This window comes from Colias philodice, chromosome 3, assembly GCF_061535455.1.
Source record: "Colias philodice isolate Cphi_HAF_F1 chromosome 3, ilColPhil1 Martin Lab GWU primary, whole genome shotgun sequence".
In the NCBI taxonomy this organism is placed as follows: domain Eukaryota; kingdom Metazoa; phylum Arthropoda; class Insecta; order Lepidoptera; family Pieridae; genus Colias; species Colias philodice.
The window spans coordinates 7197001-7212260 of record NC_143088.1 but is presented as its reverse complement, the minus strand read 5'-3'; the positions used below and the strand labels follow the sequence as shown (position 1 = coordinate 7212260).

Here is a 15260-nt window from a genome sequence, read left to right as displayed (position 1 = left end):
CTTTAATTATTCTATAATCGCACAATAACCTTTTTAAGTATATTTTTCAGAGACTAATTTGACTGTGTGAATAAGTCCTTTGAAAATGTGTGGTATAATTCCCAGGTGGTCTACGTTTCCCGGCGCCGCTAACGCCGCCACAGCCGCACACGCCGCACTCGGCGCCCGTCACACCGCATCCCGCTTCGCCTGCGCATCAGGTTTGTGAATTGTTATAATGTAGTGAATTGTAATTAATGTTAATACGTTGCAACTTAAAGTTAAGTAAATTAATTGTTCAAAATCAATACTTGTGTCTTGTTTCAAATTGTCTAACCTTTGTACAAATGTACAGGTTTTGGTAGAAATGGTATGAATGCAGACTCATGTTTATCTAATTTATAAATTTAATACCTATCCTCCTAAGGACCAATGGCCTCATATAAGTACATAAACACCATCACCATTACAACCCAAAGCACCAAAAAGTTTTAACTAAATTACCAACCACTGTCCTCATCCGATGACAAAATCGAAAATTCGAAATAACTTAAAAAATACCGCGCTTTTCTGCCTATGATCACTGTGTAACGCGATTGGCTGAATTGAACTATTAGGTTTGATAGGTAAATGGGTTATCCAATCACAGAATTTTACAATACTTTAGTTAAAGTTTTGAAAATGGCTGGTCAACGTAACAGAGGTAAGTTAAATCACTCACTTGATTTTCATTTGGTATTGAAAAATGAATAGTAAAAACAGTACAGGAACGAATTTTAATTAAATTTAACGAAACAATTCATATTGTATTTTTAAAATTCACGGATAATTTTTATGTGATCATGTGTGAACATTGGTCGTTACTTACAATATTATTTTCATTTTTTTTGTACTCATTTGAAGACATTGGTAGTCAATGACTATAAAACATTTAATTAGTTAATAATTTATTTTGTTGTTTTACAGTAATTTTGAGTGTAATTGTCCTGTTTTATGATTATAATTTATTTAAACTGTCAACAGGAATTACTATTGCAATCAAAATATACAGTTATCTTCCTTATTTTTTCAGTTATTCGTGACGATAATATCATCGATTTCCTAGCCGACTGACGGAGATTTTATTCCTAGTGATGAAGACTTAGGAGACCCACCATTTGTTTCCGAATCGATTTTTAGTTAGCTCATTGATATTTCAAGTTCCTAATATTGTACTTCCAATGTTTTTATTTCTTTTTTTAACATATGTTCAGATAGTTTAGATATTTTATTACCTAATATGTAGTAAACTTACACATTCAGAATTTAAGAAAAACTGTTTTTAATTCTTTTGTATACTTTGTAGAGGTTTTTGTATGATCTCATATTTTATAACATAAGTAAATAAAAAAAATCTACAAGTAAAACCTTATTTTAATAAAAAAATTTTTGGATTCACTTACGTGCTGGCCACGGACAATTCGCTATAGCGAAAATTCGCGCGGCGCGACTGGCGGCGCGTCTTGCGAATGAATCAAATGTATGGAAATGTACTGGGCATGCCACGCGCAGCGGCGACCAGCGAGACGACCGGCGAATTTCCCCGAGCGAATCGCGCGGCACGACTAGCGATCGAAACAAATGTATGAGTTATTACGGCGCAGGCCACGGAGTCGAGCGGCAGACGCGGCGACTACTCCCGGAGCGAACTTAATTTAAAATAGTTTGTTTTTTTTTCGCGAAAATAGAGACGGAAGCTTTTATTGCAGAAATTCTAGCTAGACCAGCTATTTGGAAGTCTAGCCACCCGCAACATAATTTTTCATCATGCCTATATTTTTCATATTTTTGGTGGAATTCTCCGTCTGTAACACGATTTCTATTTAATTCGTGTACTCCACTATATCTTCCAAACATTAAATCTTGAGCAAAAAAGCTGCTACTCTCCAAACAACGTCGAGCTAACTTTGATAAAGCCATCTCGTCTCCTCGTCTACACTGGTCGCGGCGGCGAACGCAACTGCCCGTGGCGTGCTTACCGCGCCGCGCGAATCGCCGCGCCGCCCGTCGCGCCGTCGGTCGCGCCGCCGGTGTCCGTGGCCAAGGTGTTAGGTCTGATGTGATCACATGAGAACAAAATAAATCGAGTTTTTTTTTTCAGAAATGTATTCTATAAGCTATATTTTACACAGATAAAAAAATCCCACAAGTAAATTTTAACTCTAACAATAAAAAAAATAAAAAAATATCATTGGGTGGCAGGTCTAATGTATTTTTATGTACTCAGGTGAGAACAATGGGTGGTAATGCAGAATAGGATTTTTTTAGCTTGGTCCTTAGGAGGCTATACCTTTTTGTAGTTTAAATAACTATCTTAGATGAGAGAGAAACCATGTAACCAACCAACTATAAGTAGCTCAAAAATTTTCAAAAACTTGTTCGTATAATTTATCAATCACTAAACGTATGTACGCTTGCAGATGGGCGGCGGCTCGTTCAACCTGACGTCCCCGCCGGGCGGCGCGGGCGCGGCGGGCGGCGCGGGCGTGGGCGCGTCCCCCGCGTCCCCCCTCGCGCCGTCCCCGCTGGCGCCCGCCGCGTCCCCGCACCCGCCCCCCACCTCGCCCTTCACCACGTGGCCCGCCTCGCCCTCGCTGCCGCGCCCCTCGCCCGGACACCACCCCTCGCCCAGACATCATATCGATCACAAAGGTATATTATGTGACATAATTACAATTTATAAATAAATTTTAGATAATTTTTGAAACTATAGTCTACCCAATATGTATTATGTATAATGAATTATATTTTCGCTCAGCACCTTGCCACTAACACGTTTTCATATATTTCAAACAGCTTATATTAATTCATAATAAAACTTTCAATTGTTTTAATACATATAAACAAAATTGTGTAGTATTTAATTACAATAGAATTTGTGTTCATGCAATAAAGGTATGTTTTGAATGAGGCTTGAAATAAAAATGCGTTCTCTCACAACGATCGTTTATTTACAACTTACTTAATCTAATTACATCATGAAAAATAGCTTACAGTTTTAAATTTTATTATAAAATAAAGTTAATTTAAGAACGTCTCATCGAAAATGTTTGCTGTCTTTAGTAGCTTACAAATAAATAAAAATGTTGTATACATTATCAGGTCCACAAGCAAGTTCAACTAGCACAGTGAGCGGGCGGGGCCGTCCATGGGCAGGCGCTACAGCCACCCCCATGGCGGTGAGCAAGCTGGAAGCGCTGTGCACGCCGTGCGAGCCGCCGCCCGGCGCGCCGCCCGGCCCCGCGCTGGCGCCGCTGCAGCGCTTCCTCGCCTGCGTGTACATGAAGCGGGCGATGCAGCGCGCCGTGCAGCAGGAGGAGTTTGTGAGTATATCGCCGCTGATGTGTAATTGGAAAGCGCTATTGTTGCTTGAAATAGAACATTGAACGACGCCTGTCGTACAAAAAATATATAATAGATACTTTGTTATATAAACAATATGGTTAATAATAATAGGTATATAGATACCTATTAATAATTCAGTCAAATACGAAATAGAAAAACTAAATTTATATATACAACAGTGTTGTGTTTCCATATAAGACACTGGATAATAAAATCCAGTAAAATGTTTCCTAAAACATCACGAAATAATAAAAAAAATTGTAAAGCACAATTTGTATCAACTTTTTTTGACGCAAATCAAGGCCAAGATATCAATCAAAACATTGAGCCAATTTATAAAATTCTCTCTGAATCGCAGTTGACGCTAGTATCAGTGGACGCGACGAGCCTGACGTTCCGCTGCGACACTGCGTGCCTGGCGGCGCGCGTGGCGCTGCACCCGCAGCACATGCAGTCGCTGCACCTGCAGCTCACGCCGCTGCCCGATAATAAGGACAACTGGTCCGCTGAGGACTTGCAGGTAAACTATTTTCTAAATTATAATGCAATCTAACTTTTCAGTGATAAATAATCTCAGAAATTTCACGATACAACGCAAATGCAAACAAAGAAAGCCTATGGAAGAAGTACAATGTGAGTAAGTATCATGCTTACATTGACTAGTGAGGCATTAACAAATTCTTATGACTGAACAATTTTACCTTTTTTTCTCTCTTAATTAATCTTCCAAAGATACCCACGGAACAATTTTACCCTACCCTAACTAAATACATACCAATGCACACAATTTAGTAATTGATTATAGGTACTTACTTATTTGTTAGCCATACTATCAAGGATCTTCAATAACATAATGACGATGCGTCAGGTGATGGAGAAGTTCTTCGAGCAGCGCGTGGCGATCGCGCCGTACCGCGGCACGGCGCTGCAGGGCTGGTGCCGCGCGCTGGGCGCGCCGCCGGCCGCGCTGCCCGCGCTGGTGGCGCTCATGCGCGCCGAGCTGGTGCCCGTGGCGCCCGCGCTGTGGCAGCTGCAGTGGGCGCTGCGCATCCCGCCGCACGGCCCGCAGATCGTGCCCGCCGGACAGCCCGCCGTGCTGCTCGCCAAGCACAAGATACTCTTCTTTGTGAGTATAACGCGAATCATGTAAAAAGAACGCTGGATGAAAGTGATGGGGTGTGTTTTGGCATGTATCGAGTTTAGCACGAAAGTTATTTGCTGCTTATTTTATTTTTGAAGTAGGCTCTCGAGTCGTGGCTTCGCAACTACATATTTGTTATTCTTATACCACCTCATAACACCAAATAGACCAATAAATCGCCAATGCGCAGCTTAACCGTCAGCGTTCTTTTTACATGACGCGACCTATACCAACTACCACGCCTAGTCATTATGCTTTACGGTTTATATCGTACAATAATATAATGTGGGAAAGCTATAAGTAATGGAAATTGTGATTTTCTTATTGCATAAGAGCAGATATATATCGTTTACATTCCATGGATCTATTGTTGTTATTTTGGATTTTTTACAAGTACATGGCAGAGTAAATTAAACATAAAAGTTGTTAATGAGCTTATAATTACATAAAATTGTATTTCTTATCTAAGTTCTGAACCACCTAAACATTGTATACAGATCTGTCTGACGCGCGGTGACACACAATTAGTTCTTCCACTGGTATATGACGTGCAGTCCAACGCGATGCAAATCGCAGAGCGCCGCGACGCACAACAGCCGCACCTCATCGCTGTCAACCTTCATCTCAAACGGTAATTACAATAAGACACTCTATTTTTTCTTGAATAAAACATTGAAGAAAAATAGTGTCCTATTAAAAAGGTGTTAATCCAGTATTTTTATGTACTATATAGTAAATTATTATATGTTGAAATAAACCAATTCTTGTACGTTAAAAATGTTACTTTCCATTGTTTTTGCAACACTTCACACCAAAAGTACGTGAGTGTTAATTGTAGAATCGCAATATTCAAAACAAGCACTCGTTATTTAAGTCATAAACATCGGTTCCAGGTTCGCGGAGTTCCACCAGCCGCACGGCGAGTGCATCCTATGGGCGGGTGTACGGGACCTGCTCATCAACTTCTCTCTGCCGCAGGACGCCCCCCCGCCCCCCGCGCCGCCGCCCTCCTAGCCCCTTCACACCCTCTACCCGCTTAATGCGGCCCCTACGTTGTAGAACCATAGACTACTAACTAACACCTTTATAAACAAATTGTTGCTAGAACACACCCTCGTAATCATCTTTCAATGTGACCTCTATAATGTAGAATATACCATAGACATCTCTTAACTACTCCCCACCATATCAAACTTATAAACAAATTGTAGCAATCAGCCTCTTCTTTGTAGAATACATCCTCGTAGTTTTCTTACAATTTCTTTGCAATGGTTTCTTGATATACAGATTTCATACTACATAATATAACATTAACAATTGTTTTTATAAGAAATCAAGTTTATGGAATCTGTAAGCAATGTTTTTTGTGAGGGACCACATAAACAATGTTTTATTTAATTTAATCAATGACTCAAAAAGTAAGTATATATCAATCACATGTAATCTACTAATTGAATCTGCGAAACAGACACTATTTTTTACTCTACCAATGAAAATTACATAAATATCCGCCAATAGCTTTTGCGGGAATACTAGAACAACATAATTATGTTTTTTGTAATCATAATCATCAATGACTTACTAGTCAAATACTAACTTAACAATGTTTTGGATGTATAATATTTCTTATAAAAGATTATATCAATAGGATCGTGTTTTTTTTTTGCTGTAACGAAATTCGGAATATGAAATTTCCACTACTAGAAATTTAAACGTGTTAACGTGCTTGGATGTTTGGCATATATTATTTATTTACATCAAAGAATATTCTTGATCATCCTATATTTTTATTCTTGATTTCACCACAAGACTTTCATATAAAACATGCCTTATCGGAAATAACGAGAAAAGATAAGAATATTAATAGTATATTTAATAGCTCTTGGGCGATTGCTGGAAAAGTGAGAAAATCATTTGTAATGGATTCTAAAAATATACATTAATATTGCAAATGTGCCTTTTGTGAGTGCCAGTACCAGAGAGCTCCAAAAATATAATTTATTTAAACCATTTTTTAGTAAAATTGGTTGTACACCTACATGAATAAAAAAGGGCGTGTGTGCCGAGCACACGTGTCAGAAGTGAAACTTCTTTGGCAAGATTCAAAGATACCAAAATCGTCGCCTTACTCCATGACGTGATGGTATTGTCATGACGCGACCTTCAAATTTTACACAACGCGCCTAAAAAGTTTCACTTCAAAAATACTTCAATTATTCAATGTCATCAATATCAATGAAAATTACATACATATTTACATATGCTAATCTGACTCTTAATTAGTTAGAAATTTATGAATAATCTCTCAGAAACAGGGTTAATAATATTAAGCATTTTGCCATTGACGACCAAAAACAACTAGAATCACAATCACGCTCAAACTTTGTTCGAATCAAGCCGCGCCTATTAGGCAGACTTTTGTTCTAAGCGTTTATAATATATTTTGAACGTTACTACTACGAAATAAGATGTTAATTTGAAGGAGTATACAACGCGACCTTTTCGGCAATCTTATAAAAGACAACAGTGAGTCTAGTTGTATACGTCAATGCAACAATATTTTCGAGGTAACCTAGTAACATGAATGCTTTGTGTGTTTGGTAGAGTTAAGTTATGTAAATTTTAGTGCTTTGGCATAGAGGTTGTACAAAGTTTACCATAATCAGATTTGTATATCATAAAATAATGAATATGGTATTGATCTATATATGTATAAATTAAAAATACAATGAATTATTAATCCTGTAAATTTAGATCATGTCTCATTGTTGCATTAAGGTACAACAATTTTTCTAGCCGTACACAGACAATTAAATTTTGTAAAAATCAAGGTTTATTTTGTTATAATGTCAAATGGTAAAGCCAGAAATGTTTTGTAGAATTGACTTCGAAATCAATAGGCGTTCAGAACAATTAATATTACTTAAGCCCTCTATTTATAAACATCTTAAGTTAATCGTTTCATATGAATATTTTTGTATGTTAAAAATCTCCACATCGGTGCCGAAATTCCAACAAAATGTGAAATACAGTTTGTGTTTCTAAAATCTCATTTGTACGTACAGTTATAAAAATGTACAGTAGTTATTAAATTAGTTGAATAAGAATTTATTGTTGTTAAGGTTAATAAAAGAAGATTAGCAAAGTTAAGTCGTTTCATTTATTCAGTTTGTCTATAACAACGAAACATGGGGACTAATCACACTAATCTACGACAGGAATTACTCTTTATACAAATTTTCACGAATATCCTTTATGTGTAAAATGTATCTGATCCGTACAGACAAGACGGTTCCACCCACAGAACAGTAAAAACATATAGAAGTGCTATAATGTCATAATTAGTATGAAAACCAGTGTCGCCAAACCCACACATTTAAACCGATAGTTATACAGTATACTACAAGTAAACTATGCCTTTGATTGGACAGCTTAATTTGAGTAAAAACTGACTTAGGTTATAAATTCAGCATTTCAATATGTACCCTAATGCACCATGTTACGGTTTATTTTAGTATAACATCCCTAGGTATATTAGCTGTTTTGTTTCTCATTGCACAGAAATTCCAAATTCGAAAACATTCAGCTACTCCACAACAGAGGGCGTTAGTTTTCGATAGATATAAATTTGAAACGCAACACATAGAAATAAGGTTGAAATTTGTGTCACTCAACATTAATGACATTAACTTGATATTTATCTGATGCTATGCTCTGAGGGATGTCAGCCTTGTTATCGATAATTCACAAATAAATATTTTTTGTGTATTTTTTTTCTTTCTTTTATATGAGTATAGTATAATGTGTCACATTTTGGAGTATGTTTATTACTACTAAGTACGTCTTTTTATATTATTATTATTAAATAAAAAAACGGAATAGAATAGTATTAATCTATATTTACAAAATACAAACAGAAAATATGCATTATTTTAAATCTTGGAACTGCCGTAGGTTTGCTGTATCGGTGGCCTTTGTTAGACCGCTTAGTGCTGTTCGGCATCCAATAACTCGCCACGTTGCATTTATCCATTTCTCTTTTAAATTAGCCTCTTTGGGAAATCTATAAATAAATTGGACAAATGAAAGCTAAGGAAAAATAAAATAAAATTCAATATTTATAATGTTTGTCTTTTCTAAAGTATCGATACTGTCGATATACGCCACAAGCATCACTAAAGCGACATTCGTTTGTTTATTGCAATAATATTCCAGAAAGTCTTGTTTGCTGTTCAATCTATAATAGTACTAATTTCTTATATATTAAGGTTCATTTTGACTAGATATTTTTATACAATTTTGACAAATTACGACAAGCGAAGTTATAACATAAAATATAATTAAAATAAATAAAAATAAGACTTACCGATGGTATGAAATGCCTTCATTGCTAATATTATTTCGTCTGCTATCATTTTTGCATTCTAATACCGAACAACACGTCCTAATTAATGAATAAATATGGAAAAAAGGTTTGACAGCTGACAACCGACTCGAATATTTTTCTGCGCATAACTGAGAGCAAGTTAGGTGATCTTACCTTACTAGTGACACGTGGGCCACGCCCACATCACACTTCGTTCCACCCACGTTCCGTGTCCACCACGATTCACAGCAGAATAAAAATATTATTTATACTGACTACGCGAGGACTACTGACAAAAATGTCATGATGACATATTAAGCTAAAAGTATATCAACAAAATCAGAAAATTTAATTTAATTTCATTACCAAATCAAACTGAGTAAAGACAATGGCGAACAGAAATCAAAATTCTCTGGATGTAATACTTACATACGACAATAGGAATATGGTATTGTTTCACATTTACGAAAAATATTTTTAGAAGAGAAATCTTCGCAATATTTTGTTTAATTAATTGGCTTCCTCTTTAATATTATTTTGTTACTATAAAGTATAATTTTATGTTATCAAATAGCAAAGCGATACGTCTGTCGTGGTATCAACATCTCACATCCCCGGGATGGATAATGCGGCGGGTAGCGGGGGGCGGCACGGACCTGCGGGACGATCTAAACTGCGATACGGGTCTCTGGTCTTAGGCGCATTTCTAACTATGCACTGTCGAGTCGCGGCTTCAGCTCTAACTGGTGGTTTTTGTACGAATATCAATTATTTTTCATAGTAGCAAATACCAAAGGCAAATTAAAAAAAAGGCAATTGTCAGTTAAGCTATTTTATTATCAATGTTAATACATTACATAAAATAAACTCGTAACTAAATAAAACAATAATAAAATTATTAATTTCCAGTTCTTTTCATATTGTTTCTGGTAACGGCAACTGCAAGTTTGGCAAATCCTCTGCGTCATTTCGAAGTATACCTTGGTCAGTGGAGTATCAGTGGTCCCGGTCGCGCTTTTCGGATTATTCCTATGCTAGATGGTAATTTATTACTAAGCCGAAATTATCCGGGTCTTTCAAGAAAAAAATATATAATCTTAAAGAAACAATTAACCATTGATATTACAATTACTTAATACACAAAATTGAAATAAATGCTCTATGTTCATAAATTGTTTTTATGGAGCTAAATAAATAAATTCAAATAATTGCTCTTATAGGTATTGGAATTGCAATATGTATAAATACATTAATACGTGCCATCAACTGTTGCACTATAGCGGCGATAGCAGCGATTTATGTAATACACTCAATATCGGATTCCAAATTACCATTCACATATTGTAGGTATGTGGACACTGGACTTACAAGTTAAAATAAATCTGAATCAAGATATTATACCTATTTTATCCGTCACTGTTAATTTTTTCAGGGATTTTGATTTAAAGCCATATGATCCTGTTCTTAAAGATATTTCTACGTTGACTCTAAGGGAGGTTGGTTAAATATATTTTCAAAATACATACATAGTCATTACTCATTAGTGTTCGCGTGATACTTATTATACTTAATTATTTATACGATGGTAAGATAATCAGAATTATATAGTCTAGGTTTTCACTATCGATCGGAGAAGTAGATGAAGATTATAGAGATGATGAATATTATACTGTGGGTACAGACGATTTCGCTTGGAGAAATGCGTCATTTAGGAGGTGATATATTTAAAAATATACTTAATAATTGATAAGTAAACATAATGATGTTCTTAGATTTCTTTCATTGCTACTCATTTATATTGGTCGTAGCGTCATGTTATATAAGCCTGTATTCGATTTTAGAGTATACAACACAAAAAAAAAAATTCATTTCGTAATCCATACTAATATTATAAATGCGAAAGTAACTCTGTCTGTCTGTCTGTTACTCAATCACGCCTAAACTACTGAACCAATTTGCATGAAATTTTGTATGGAGATATTTTGATACCCGAGAAAGGACATAGGCTACCTTTTATTGCGAAATACATATGTACCACGGGCGAAGCCGGGGCGGACCTCTAGTTATTCATAAAACTAGCGCGCAAACAATGCAACAAACTCTTGAGCTATATATTATATTAACTAGCTGCTCCCAGTGGTTTTATCCCTACGCTGACCGCTCCTACTGGGCTTAGCGTGATAATTTTATATAGTCTTCTTCGATAAATGAGACATATATCGCACCCGTAGTTCCTGAGATTAGTGCGCTCTACCAATCAAACTTAGTAAGTGTTAAGTTGTTGAGAACTTAGCTGGTTTATAATACAATATAGTCTACATTGATAAATCATAAACCCTAGACTTTATCGTTGGAGTGAGCTGCACATAAAATCTTAAATCATTATAAGGTAACGGCACCAGTGGTGGACAAGCATCCAGTAATGGACAAAATAAATATTAAATTTAAATATTAAGACCAAAATTAACGTTATATAATTTGGCAATACTTAAAATAAAAGTTTGGTTCATAAGCTATCAAAATACGACACTTCATCTTATTCGGCCAAAACAATTGAAGATGGCAGAACGTTATGTTTAGTTGCTGCGACTCGTTTCGAAGAAATCCGTTTTTACTAAGGAAATCCTTAAGGAAGTGAGGACACAATTTTGGTTATAAGAATTTTTGTATAAATGTTAGCAAAATTTGATATTACTTTTATTTATAGTAGTTAATTGTATGAAATATTACACGATTTAGTATCATGATAGGTTATGTTGTTTAAATAAAATTCTTCAGTGTCCATAACTGGATTTAATTCTATGGATATATCCATTTATGGACATATGTCGAAAATAAACTTTTTTTAATGGTATTAATTACATGCCCTTTTCTGTATTGTCTTTTCATTCTGATTAATAATATACCTATCACGACCATTTCAAACAAAGGGTTCCAATATTGTACAACAATTGTCCATGACTGGATTTGCTTTGGTTCCTATAATGGACATTGACATTTTTTTGTTAAAATTACACTAATGGGTCCAACAACATAATATCTATCTACCCATGAAGAATATATTTTAGAACAATGGGTCATTATGTGCTGTACGCGACTCGTTCTCGGCTTCATTCTCTATCACTGCGTAGAGAAGTCGCATACTTATGCGTATTGTAACGCATCTATCATAGAGAGTTCTCTGATGAACTGTTTGGATCGCTGTCTGCTGCTAAATTCCACCACCATATAGCACACACGCTTAATTTCATCCACACCATCTTGACAACAGTTTAAAAAAAGCTTTTTGCCTCGTGCTACAATTTGGAATCCATATCGATGGACCGATCAGATTAAGGCTGTTGGCGGATTCAGATTGGCGATTCACTTCACGAGTGTAGCGGAATGCCAGGAAACAGAGAGATATGGCGGAATATCGTGAAGCGGGTAACATCTACCCCCCCAAACCTCATGTTGACCACGTTCGCTCTGACGAGAGTGATATGACGAAGAAGAAGAAGTCCCAAAATGGATGGAATGGCAGTACTTTTTTTAGTTATATTTTTCATCCCTGACTTATTGAGAAAAAAAACCCATATTGGTGTTTCTTAACGGACATAACTAGTATTTAACGATGCATTTGTTCAATTTTTGCCTAGAAAATGGAAATTAAGACTGTATTAAATATTATAACTATGCAAAATAATTAATAAGTACTATTTTTTATAAATACATCCCCGATTTATTATATTCCAATCATCATTTTCAAGATTCTATTGATAACTATAAGTCTTCTCCAAGTGTAAATAACTGGAGAAAAAACATTAGGTACAGTCCATAAATGGGTGTTCATAACTGGATGTTGTCCAAAACTGGGTGTCCATCATTAGATTTTCACTGTCCAACACTGGTGCAAAAAAGTGTTTTTTTAATTTATAAATAACTTCATTATTTATGCATTGTAATCTTTTTTCTAACATTGGTTACGTTAAACTAACATTGAACTAAAGGTATAACTTAACAATATCCAATAAAGTTAAAAAACCTACGAGAAATATGCAAAAAACTTCAATTTTTTCCTTAATCTGTACAAGACTGGTGCCGTTACGTTACTGCTTTCAGCGATGTAAGAGATTCAGATGTAAGCAAAAATACTCATCAAATACAAATGTGTAAAGAGGAATATAGCTCTGGCTACCCAACACTGTATAGCACTCCAGCATATAACTTTTTCTAGTAAGATTATCAATAATATTTTTTAGTTATTAAGACATGTCTCATCATTTTATACGCATATTGAAATATGTTTACGTACGTTATTTAAATGTCTTAATAAATTTTCAGTGTGGAGGTGGCTTCACTGCGTACAGACTATAATTTTGGCCAGTTTAATATGCCTCTTGTGCTAAGTATTGTGCTTGTTTGGATATCGTTGTGGTTGTTAATGATAAGTGAACGTCTGGCATACGGGCGAGTCAGTATCTCTATTCTAATACTACTGTTTAAAAAAATATAGGTATTGTATTCTTATTCAAAATGTTTCAGCTAATTTGGAATAATATGCAGACTTTTCTACTGGCTATACCATGGATTTGGTCATTAATATTAGTATTCACGGCTGTTACAAATCTTGCCTCCATGCCCCGAGCTTTGCGTAGAGTTTACCGAATCGGTGTGAAAGAAATATTTGCTGTATGCTTTTGTATAGTTATTATACTTATAATATTTTTTATTTTTTTTAATAATTACATTAACGTATGTATGAGCGTAGAATGTAATTCAGTGATTATAATAATAGTATTTATATAACGTTATTATACAGGGTATTGCAGATGCATTGGAAGTAGCGCTCTATATACATTCTGCAAGTACTGGTACTGAACTAATTCACGGAAAGGGACTCAATCATTACGGTGAGTAGGTATAATGATTAATATTTGGAACCAAATATTAATGTTATACGTACTATTTATTTTTTTAGCTTCGGGGCATATAGATCCACATTTAAATAGTGAAAATGTCTGGCATAGTGGATTATTATTATTATTGACTGGCTTACACTCGAGCGGTGCGGCTGTTTGCGCTCTCGTAGACTACATACAGCCAAATACAAAAGCAACATACAATATGCGTGAAAGTGGGTATAGTTCTCAGTAATTATGAATGTGTGAATATATTATATTTAAAAACAATCTTGATTTTAGGTACACTATGGATAATACCTATGTACTCGAAATGTGTTTTGATATGTAATTACTCGCACTTTATGTAAGTGATTTCTGAATAAATCAACGTGCATACACTCAGAACGAATTTTTAATTTTGATACCTAATTATTTTTCAGGTCTGTACTAATATTTAGCGGTCTTGCCTTATCATACATGACTGTGGCATACATGTCTGTGAAAACGGCTCTCCATACAATCTTTGAATACAAAGTTAAATTAGTGTAAGTGAAGTTTGTCTGGATAACGTTACGAAATACGAATATAATATTTATGTATATGTATGACCCTGAACAGCTCTCTATAACTTATATACCTACTCCTGAAATATTGTAATAGGTTTGCAGAACAAGTAGTAGTAGCAGGCACCATATTGGGTTGTATGAGTCTCAGCTTGTTATACGCTACTACAGTGAGTATTTTCGTTCTTAATTAATTCGAAATAATCATAAGCTCTACGGTTTTTTTTTCTATATTTGTTGGATTTTAGGGCGGACTTGCACTATTGGAAAGTGTTGATGCAATTATGACGGGAATATCGATGCCTTTTGTGTGCCTGTTAGAACTAATCGCTATGCTATACGTATATCGCAGTCACGACTTTGTATCAGACATGAATATTGCGACAGAAGAGAACGCTTGTTCAACACGGATTGACGCCCAATGGCAAATAATACCATTTGTTACTTTTGTTAGTACATGCATGCTTTTGTCATTTAATTATGTGAGAAAATTATTAGAAATAAAACAACAATTTAAAAAAATGATCCACCTTCTTATATCTTTACGATTTTTATGGGTCACTAAGAGAATAGCAAAGTGTAAATAAATATTTATTTGTAAAAATATTATTCAACTGAAAGTGAAAGAACGCTATAATAGCACGTACGAGTACTAAGCAATAATGAATAGCCTACATTAAAGATAGCGTGAATAAATATATTATCTTCATATTAAATTCAGTGAATAAAACGAGCTCTCTTAATTTCAGGCAACCATATTGATGAAAGCTTCTGCTCTAAGCGATGCTGAAATGCCCCACATATTTATGTTCTTAGCATTAGTGCCTTTAGCCGGTGTGATGCTCTCTGTGCCTATTAGAGCTTGTGTTAACGTATATCGTTTCATTAAATCAGGCAGACGCACTCGAAATTAATTACGAATAATAATAATATGTAAATCGCGA

General features: G+C 35.3%; 2 protein-coding genes across 2 annotated transcripts in view; both read left to right on the top strand.

Moving 5' to 3' along the window:
* MED14 (mediator complex subunit 14) overlaps positions 1–7330 on the top strand; it is a 33447-nt gene extending 26117 nt beyond the window's left edge. Inside the window, exons 18-24 of the mRNA XM_089714435.1 lie at positions 106–200; positions 2439–2670; positions 3121–3341; positions 3722–3883; positions 4232–4489; positions 5002–5135; positions 5398–7330. Of these exons, the coding sequence (XP_089570561.1) occupies positions 106–200; positions 2439–2670; positions 3121–3341; positions 3722–3883; positions 4232–4489; positions 5002–5135; positions 5398–5518 (1223 nt within the window). The 3' untranslated portion in view covers positions 5519–7330. The remainder of the gene's footprint in view (positions 1–105; positions 201–2438; positions 2671–3120; positions 3342–3721; positions 3884–4231; positions 4490–5001; positions 5136–5397) is intronic.
* A 2159-nt stretch (positions 7331–9489) lies between these two features.
* LOC149489752 (uncharacterized) lies at positions 9490–15230 on the top strand. The gene is made up of 15 exons (XM_089715071.1): positions 9490–9625; positions 9780–9911; positions 10091–10217; positions 10303–10366; positions 10479–10585; positions 12972–13085; positions 13194–13323; positions 13395–13541; positions 13672–13762; positions 13831–13986; positions 14054–14117; positions 14194–14298; positions 14414–14486; positions 14565–14765; positions 15066–15230. Exons 1-15 carry the CDS (start codon positions 9490–9492, stop codon positions 15228–15230), a joined length of 1812 nt encoding a protein of 603 aa, XP_089571197.1.
* Positions 15231–15260: the final 30 nt, after the last annotated feature.

Coding starts and splice junctions, on each gene's coding strand:
- LOC149489752 (XM_089715071.1), top strand. CDS start 9,490: ATGGATAATGCGGCGGGTAGCGGGGGGCGGCACGGACCTGCGGGACGA. Junction 10,218..10,302: donor TTACCATTCACATATTGTAG/GTATGTGGACAC, acceptor TAATTTTTTCAG/GGATTTTGATTTAAAGCCAT. Junction 10,586..12,971: donor AGAAATGCGTCATTTAGGAG/GTGATATATTTA, acceptor TACTGCTTTCAG/CGATGTAAGAGATTCAGATG.